Source organism: Trichomycterus rosablanca, chromosome 26, assembly GCF_030014385.1.
Source record: "Trichomycterus rosablanca isolate fTriRos1 chromosome 26, fTriRos1.hap1, whole genome shotgun sequence".
NCBI classification, from domain to species: domain Eukaryota; kingdom Metazoa; phylum Chordata; class Actinopteri; order Siluriformes; family Trichomycteridae; genus Trichomycterus; species Trichomycterus rosablanca.
The window spans coordinates 3,964,152-3,973,563 of NC_086013.1; the positions used below are offsets into that span (position 1 = coordinate 3,964,152).

The following is a 9,412-nucleotide window of genomic DNA, read 5'->3' on the forward strand; positions in this document are numbered from 1 at the left end:
AGATGCGACCTGTATTGTGTTGTTGTACACACGGAAGCCTTTTAGATCCGATTCCGCATTGATATGATAATGGGAGAAAGGATCCCCCCTCATGTCCTGCAACCTTCGTTTATTGCCAGTTTAGCCTGCTAGCTCGCTCCAGTCCCGTCCGCAGCTGTACAAAACACACGGTCAAAATGGTGAGTTGACGTTTCTAAGCTAACGCAGTTAGCATCTGTATTATTCAGGAGCTATATGCAGTAAGTGCTGCATTTTACACCAATTATTTGAGCATTTAATGCAATTATGTTAAGCCAGTCCTGTATAAGAGCACTTCAGCTCTGAATACTGTAGCGTGTATCATTTTAAAGGGTGTTTTGTGGAAACATGAACTCTATATTATGTATAATATGTTGTAGCAATATGGCTAGTAACGTTATGTTTACTAGCATGCTGTACAGTGTAATGTGTATCATGCAGCACTTTTCAACAGACTTACTGCTAGTGTACTGAATTCTAGCCAATATGGTATAAACAAACCATTTCTATTCTTTTTTCAGGTTACTTTCCTTTGAATTATGGCTCTCATCTACAAGTCTACAAGAAAGTAGCCAAAATGTAGGGTTATGAGTAGATGCCGAGAAGTCCAAATGAAGGGAGGCAAATGAGTCAATTCCAATTTGTGAACTTGATTCACTAAGTGGATTCCAATAAGTCGAAATTAAAGGAGGCGAAGGAGTCGATTCCATATATTGAACTTGATTCATTAAGCGAATATTAAAATAAAAGGAGGCGAAGGAGTCGATTCCATATAATTAACTTGATTCATTAAGCGAATTTTAAAATAAAAGGAGGCGAAGGAGTCGATTCCATATAATTAACTTGATTTACTAGATGGATTCCAATAAGTCAAAATTATAAGGAGGTGAATTTGTCGATTCCTCATAGTGAACTTGATTCCCTAAGACTGGATTCCAATACGTCGAAATTAAATGAGGCAGAAGAGTCAATTTCTCATATTGAACTTCACTAAGATTCACTAAGTGGATTCCAACAAGTCGAAATTTAAAGAAGGCGAAAGAGTCGATTCCTCCTAGTGAACTTGATTCCTAGTGAAAGTCAAAATAAACGGAGGCAAAGGAGTCGATTCCATTTTGTAAACTTGATTCCCTAAGTGGATTCCAAATAAGTCGGAATAAAAATAGGCTGAGTAGTTGATTCCTTATAGTGAACTTGATTCACTAAGTGAATTCAAAAAAGACATAATAAAAAGGAGGCAAAGAAGTCGATTCTTCATAGTGAACTTGATTCTCTAAGTGGATTCCAATAAGTCAAAATGAAAAGGAGGCAACGGAATCGATTCCACTTTATGAACTTGATTCACTAGGTGGTTTCCAGTAAGTTGAAATTAAAGGAGATTTCACATAGTGAACTTGATTCATTAAGTAGATTCCAACAAGTCAAAATTAAAGGTGGCGAAAGAGTCGATTCCACATAGTGAACTTGATTCCCTAAGTGGATTCCAATAAGTCAAAATTAAAAGGAGGTGAATTAGTCGATTCCTCATAGTGAACTCGATTCCCTAAGACTGGATTCCAGTACGTCGAAATTAAATGAGGCAAAAGAGTCAATTTCTCATTATGAACTTGATTCACTAAGTGGATTACAATAAGTCAAAATGAAAATGAGGCAAAGGAGTCGATTCCTCTTTATGAACTTGATTCACTGAGAGCACAGATTAATGTCCAGCTGTAAAAAAAATTGTTCTAGGATTTTTTGCAGTTGCAGTTTGCAGTCTAGGGCACAAAGGGGTCAGAGGCACCAGGGCATCACTCACTCACTCATTCCTTTGTCAGCCAATCCACCTACTGGCTGGCTTTCAGGAGTTTGGAGGAAAACAAAGTACCTGTAGAAATCCCACATGAACACGCTGAAAACACTGTAAAGTGTTTTAAGACGTCCAGATTGAACCAAGGAAAGAGGGAGGAAAATTGATGTACCAAGAGGAAACCCAAACAGACCCTCAGAGAGAATAGGAAATGACTCATATTAACTAGAGACCAGAATTAAAGTCAGGTCCCCGATGTTGTTCAGCACCTACGCAGCCTACTGTGCAGCCTTATTTCTATTTTTACATATGAATTTAACTATTTATTTGTGAGAAATATGAAATAAAGAAGCCAGAGTTTGTACTGGGAGTCAGTCTGAAAACGAGTCAGCTTTCCAAATCCAGAGTAAAAACAGGTTAAGGTTTAGAATCGATTCCATTAAGTGAAAATGACTCTGTGTAAGAACATTGTGTGCACAAGTGCATTGATGACATTAATTTAATATTAATCCAGGGCATAATAACTATGTCCATAATAGCACAACAAGTGATAACACTCATAGTTTTGCTTGCCTTTATCTTGTGTTTATTGCTAACAGATTAATTATCAGCAGTTCAGGCTGAAACAAAGTATGTGAAGGTCAGATGTCCCAGGAAATGTTTGTCTTTATAAAAGATGCATAATAAGCGAGTTGGCTCCTCTCAATTCAATCAATAAACAAAGCTGAACAAAGGCCACATAGCATTTCTAAAGACTACAAATAGAGGAATGACTGACCTGCAAAGATCACACTAGGGGGTGAAAATGAGAAAAACATTGCTGGTCACTGTTCACATGTTTACTAATAGATAATAATAGTAACCTGATACCAGGGGTCAATCCAATGACAGCAAAATAAAAGTACCAGTACCGGCAAAGTAAAATTCCAACGTGTCTGCGCCCCTGTGCGCAAAGTGAACCATGCAAAGACATTGACAAGGTTAGGATGAATCGGTCCTGTGTGCTTCACTGACTTTGCTCTACTGACTGAGCACATATGTCCACAAACACTCACGTCTTGTGGAAAGGCTGTTCTAGCTGCAAAGTTTAGACCAACTCCAATGCAGTCTTTTGAAAAGCTCATGGTCAGGTGTCCATGTACTTTTGGCCGTATAGTGCGCTGGGCATCACTATAGCACAGTCGTAAAACAAGATTTATGTTTGGCACGGTAGACATTTGCAAGGTATTACGCTAAACTATCATGCCAGCAGTGTTTTTCATATGCAAAATACAATGCTGGGTTACTATCGGGCATCCAACAGGACGTAAGGAGTCAATTCTCAAGCATTCAGGACTGTATTTATTCCCTTATGGATGTGTTTGCTTGATGTGGTGCTAAATGAGAAACGACTGCGTGTGTTTATTACGTGGTTACAGTAACAGTGTGTGTGTGTGTGTGTGTGTGTGTGTGTGTGTGTGTGTGTGTTTGCAGGTGTTCTTGTTAAATCCTTTGGAGAACCTAAAGACTTACATAAGTAACCGGCCACCGCTGGTCATATTCATGGTCAGCGTGAGTGCCGTCGCCATCACGTTCCTCACAATTGGATATTTCTTCAAGATCAAGGAGATTAAATCACCTGAAATGACGGAGGTAAACACACACACACACACGTATACAGTGAGCCATGAGTATCATAGTTATCATATCCAGACCCGGTGACCTAAGGTACTAATATAACATCTGTCATCATTGTAGCGGTGGTGGAGCAGTAAGTTACACCAGCTCACTATTGCTGGGATCCAGAGTTCGAATCCCTATAATAATTGTCCACAATTGAGTAAAGTCAGCAGTCCCCTGATTTAATACTTCGAAGGGCCATATTTTCTTGGATCTGTCTCTACCAGCTTTGCACATGTAAAACTGTTCAAGTTTGGGCTTTGCTTTGGTCACTCAAGGTCATTGATCTTCCTGTCTTAAAGTCACTGTGTTGGTGGTGTGTTTGGGGTCATGCTGAGAGGTGAACCACCTGCGCAGCTTCAGCTGCCTAGCAGCGGGAGACATGTTTTCCTCAAGAATTTGGGTGTACTACTTGGGTGACATCCAGTTCCTTCTATTCACTACATGTAATTGAATCCTCAAGGGAATATTATAAATGATATACTTATTTTTAAGTAAGAAAAATGACTAAATTTGGAGTCTGTCTGAACTTACTGAGCTGCCTTGCTGCCTACTCCCTACCTAGGTAGAGAGGATTAAGTAGAGAGGATTCTAATGAGACATCGAACTCATAAGGCAGATTATTTAGACGCACTACTTATCACGTCACCACAGTTTTGGCACAACCCATAGCATGTCAGCTAACGTCTCTCTCCGTGTCCCGTGTACCTTGCTAAGTGTTCAGTAAAGGTGCCAGTTCAGCAAAGCACAAAACTGCAGTTAAAGGAGAGAGAGATCGTCAGGTAAAGATGTTACTGCTGCAGAGGGAGTTTTTATTTCACACCACCAAGCATCACAACAGCTACAGATTTAGACACACTACTTACACGGTGATTAGTTGGCTTACTAAGCTAACACAGTTAGCCTCAGGCCATTCAAACCCCCTACCATGCCAGCTAACTTCTAATCTCAATCTGTGTACTGGAAACGGTTAAACTGTCCCCGACGAGCCCGAATTTGCAAATAAATGACACTTTTGTAATTACACCTTTTATAGATATTTAAATCAATGAAAATGTATTTATTTTTGAAAAGAACTCCGTTGGTTGCTTCACATTCGTCCGCCTTGTTTGTAATTTTTTTGTGAGAAAAGTTGCGCCGCACAGAATGCTGGGATTGCCTTCAGCGCCGAGGAAGCATCTGACGCTCCCTCGTTATTCAGTCAGATTATCGCTTTGAAATACGGCACCTCAGTAGGCAGCATTTTAAGGTTTCTAAGAATTTAGACACGCCCTCTTCTCGGGAGTGTAGGATGACGTAAAATGCGTCTGTGTAGAGAGATCACCGGGTTTTCGGACAGACCCTTGATGTCAATTTAGCCTGGTGTGTTGGTAGGTGATATGTGTAAGCAAGGTGTAAAACATCTAAATAAATAAATACATACATTATTAGGTGATAGGTTGCATCTTAACAGGTTTATAATGCGTAATAACATTATAATAACTGACCGGACTTTTTAATGGTAAGCATTTCTGCAAGGTTTTATATATAAATTATTATTTACATAGAATTAACATTATTATATACATAGAATTAATTATCCACACATAATCGGATGAAACCGTCCCCTGGTCCCTCTAGGACTGGAACACGTTCCTGCTTCGATTCAACGAGCTAGACTTCTGCATCTCGGAGAACGAGACGCTCAAGCACGGCCTGAACGAGTCCACCACGCCGGAGAGCTTGGTAACAAGCAGCCAGTCACGCACCAGCACCCAGGTCCCACTGCTGCTGGAGGACCCGGGCCCCATCAACATCTCCGTTCCCATCACGCTCACTCTGGATCCGCTGAGGCCGTTCGGAGGCTACTCGCGCAACATCACTCATCTGTACGCCACCGTAATGGGCCAGCAACTCGGCCTGGCTGGTAAGTCCGTAAGTCAGCGAGGTTCAAATGTCAGAGTAGTGATCGTACATGTTTACATAAAAACATAAAATCCTTTTGTGTAGGCAGAGAGGCTCACGAAGAGATGAACATAACCTTTACTCTGCCCACATCCTGGAACTCGGACGACTGCGTGCTGCACGGACACTGCGAGCAGGTGGGCTTCACGACCTGCATGACCATCACCACGGCCAGTAACGTCTTCCCTGTCACAGTGTAAGTTCCTGTTGCTTATCAGTGTTTGAAAAGCCTTCACTTATCCTGTCGTTTCTGTTAGGCTTGTTTAAATATTGACATCGTTCTACTGTATTGACTCAAATGGGTCTTTGTTAGTCTGGGGGATCAGGAATAGATTTACTTGTGAAGCATCTGCCAATCTTCAAGTTTGAATATTAAAAATGATTGATGGGTAAATGATTGAAGAGCTGTATGCACGCCCGTCCATGAGCTTGTTGTAAATCCTAATTCAAATTATGCGCATCAATATGGGATTGCAGCTATAACAGGCTTCTATTTTCCCAGAAGGCTTTTGTGAACATTTTTGGAGTGGGTCTATGCGAGGTTGTGCCCATTCTGTCCAAATAGCGTTTGTAAGGTTTTGTAAAGTTGGCTACCGATGTTGCATCAGAAGACCTGGCTCACAGTCGGTGTTCCAGTTCATCCCTAAAGACTCTGTGCAGGTCATTATACTTTTACCCCACCAAACCATGTCTTTCTGGATCTCACTTTGTGCACAGGGGCATGGTCAGTAGGTGTAGCTACTCACCTGTATTTTATACCCTCTGGCCACAACTTCAAACTCAAGGAAGACGGGCATCGGGGCTCTTTGTTTTGCTCAGCATTTAAGTAAAATGTAACCATAAACGTTTCTTCCTCAGGTTTTCAGGCTGAAGTCGAATAACATCGTATTAAAACTTCTAGGCTTTATTTGTGTCGTAGACTTAACGTTGAATTGATAAATATTTGCCATTTTTAAAGTGAGAACAAATTGATGGGTAAAAATGCCTTTTTTTTTTATCTAAAATGTAATCAATGCACAAAAAGTCAATCCACTGTATATAATCTTGGCTGAATCGAGCAGATTTGTTCTTAGACTTGTGTATTTGTACTGTAGCAGGAAAATATTTACCCAGAGGCCCTTCTGTAAGTCACGTTGTATAACAGTTGCTGCTAATTACCGTAACTACATATGTTGTATCAACCCAGATCCCAGTAGTCTACTTGTTTTACTCTGTTACACTGTCAGAAATCAAGTCCTCGGTAACACCGGTATTTCGCCCCGCAGGCAGCCGCCCCACTGCATCCCAGAGACGTACAGCAACGCAACATCCTGGTACAAGATCTTCACCACGGCACGAGACTCAGACACCAAATATTCCCAGGATTACAACCCGTTCTGGTGTTATAAAGGCGCCATTGGGAAGGTGTACCACACTCTCAACCCCAAACTCACCGTTATCGTTCCAGAAGTAAGTGCACACACAAAAACTTAACACAGGCATGACATAACATATTACAGCTTATGTTTTTCTTCACTGTTAACATAACCGTAATATTTTATTTAGTAAAAACAGTTATATAATCGTTTCCTATAGTTAAGCTTTAATTGTGCTCTTTTGATGGTTTTTATAGGACGACCGCTCACTCATCAACCTGCACCTGATGCACACCAGCTACTTTCTCTTCGTGATGGTGATTACAATGTTCTGCTACGCGGTCATTAAAGGCAGACCTGGCAAAGTCAGACAAAGCAACCCGGATTTCTGTCCGGAAAAGGTACGATATGCATCGTTTATTTGTGGCATATGTGCTAGGGATGCACCACTTTTACATTCTTACATTTACATTATTGGTATTTAGCAGGCGCTTTGATCCAAAGTGACTTACAGTACACTAACAGAATATTGTCTAAGCAATTTGAAGGCTAAGGGCCCAACGACCTTTCCATTACTAGTCCAGTACCTTAACCACTAGGCAAACCTACAACTGCCCTATATGTGACATTTTGTAAAAGTAGTTTGAGGATTTAGATCTAAATAAATGGTCCTCACAAAGACCCAATGCGAGGTCACATGACCTCTATGTAATTAATGGGTGTGATTAAAACCCTGAATCTGATCATTAGGAGAGGTGTCCACTTACAGTACTGTGACAGTATATTGTCTAAGCAATTGAAGGCTAAGGGCCTTGCTCAAGGGCCCAAAAGTGGCAGCCTGCTAGTGGTGGGGCTTGAACCAGCGACCTTTCGATTACTAGTCCAGTACCTTAACCACTAGGCTACAACTGTGAACCCTATTTATGGCATTTTGTAAAAGGGGATTGAGGATTTAGATCTAAATAAATGGTCCTTACAAAGACCCCATGTGAGGTCACATGACCTGTATACCCTACAGTCATTGCAGCAGCATGTAATTAATGGGTGTGATTGAAACCCCTGAACCTGATCAGGTGTCGACTTACAGTACTGTGACAGTATATTGTCTAAGCACTTGAGGGTTAAAGGCCTTGCTCAAGGGCCTAACAGTGGCAGCCTGCCAGTGGTGGGGCGTAAACCAGCAACCTTAAGTCCTGTAACCACTAAGCTACAACTGCCCCTGCTCCTAAGCAAGGCCCTTAGCTCTCAGTTACGTAAGTTTTGGATGGGGAAATTACTTACGTATGAAGAAATGACCCTGTATCTTTATTTTTCAGGTGGCCCTGTCGGAGAGCTAAGCACGGACGAATACGTACGGACTGGACTATATCGGCGGCAGACGGGGGAGATCCGGAACGAACTCCATCAGAAGTAGAAGAAAGGAAATGAAGTACCTTTTGCCTACTGAACTCGGAACGGGTGCAAACGAACTTATCTGCAATGTTGGGTCAATCCAACCAAAGACTTTTCAAGTGCCTGTATCTACTGTGTAAATGCTCGTAGGACCCTTAATTCAGAATCAATACCGAATCACTCTGCCTAAACTTCCCCGCACATCCGAGTCCTCCAGGGGCTGTTTGTATGAAAAGAGAATGACGAAGGAATGGATCATCCGGGATCACATTGTTCGTTTGGGGGATCTGGGGGTTTTTTGGGTGGTGGCATGAAAAAAAATCCCACCTGCTGATGGTGAACGAGATTGACTTTCCTTAGCGAGGACTGATTGCGTTTTGCCTTCCCGTTGCTTGTGTCTTATTGTTTCTTTCTCCTGAAGTTGGCCCCTGAATTAAAATGGATGAGCTCATCAAGTCTGAATCGTATCTCATAATTAATATTTAATAAGACACGACTGCTGATGCGCAGGATGGCGATTCATTCCAGATTTTGGATTCCCCAGTCCTATTACCACTAATTATGAGATGCCATCTAGACATCACCAGATAACCAGGCCATGTCTTTATCCTACAAAGCAAGTGGTAAAGACATTAAAAAACAAAGACTAAAAAGATGACTGATAATATGAGGCTTAAATTCTACCTGTTCCACTGATAAGTACCTTTTTTTATTTTGGATTTCCTTTGGTCTGCATTTTCACTTTACCAATGTCAATTTACTGAATGTAATTCGAAAGCCTACAGCAGAATTAACCTGTCACACACGTCACAGCGTTCACACAGAAATCACCTGTATACTTACGATTATATTCATATTTAAAATGTGATGTAAAAAATTACTGTAATTCACTTTTATCATGTGTAATATATTACCTCAAATCTTATTTCTTTATTTTATTGGCATTAAATCACGTAGGCAAAATTTTATTACACTTTCGTTGGTACAGAAATGTCTTGTATTTTTTTTTTTGTGTGTGTGTATTGCTGTTGCATATCTTTTAAATCAGACTGGATCAGAACATGAATACACATCTGGGGGCGCTCTGCGGTCAGCCAACCGGATGCATGTACAGACAATAATTGACTTGTCTGGGGGTGGGAATGCCGGAGGAGATTCCTGGTAACTGTTACAATTATGACCTCTGCTGGCTGATTGATGGTGCCTGCACAAGGATGGGGGATATTAGACCAGGGTTTCCCAACCTTTTTGAGCC

General features: G+C 41.2%; 1 protein-coding gene across 1 annotated transcript; it reads left to right on the forward strand.

Annotated features, from left to right (window-relative positions):
* tmem248 (transmembrane protein 248) lies at positions 1-9,148 on the forward strand. Its single transcript, XM_062988565.1, has 7 exons — positions 1-179; positions 3,281-3,439; positions 5,087-5,372; positions 5,456-5,606; positions 6,676-6,859; positions 7,023-7,166; positions 8,082-9,148. Exons 1-7 carry the CDS (start codon positions 177-179, stop codon positions 8,100-8,102), a joined length of 948 nt encoding a protein of 315 aa, XP_062844635.1. The 5' UTR covers positions 1-176; the 3' UTR covers positions 8,103-9,148.
* The last annotated feature ends 264 nt before the right edge of the window (positions 9,149-9,412 follow it).

Coding starts and splice junctions, on each gene's coding strand:
- tmem248 (XM_062988565.1), top strand. Junction 5,607..6,675: donor AACGTCTTCCCTGTCACAGT/GTAAGTTCCTGT, acceptor TTCGCCCCGCAG/GCAGCCGCCCCACTGCATCC. Junction 7,167..8,081: donor CGGATTTCTGTCCGGAAAAG/GTACGATATGCA, acceptor TTTATTTTTCAG/GTGGCCCTGTCGGAGAGCTA.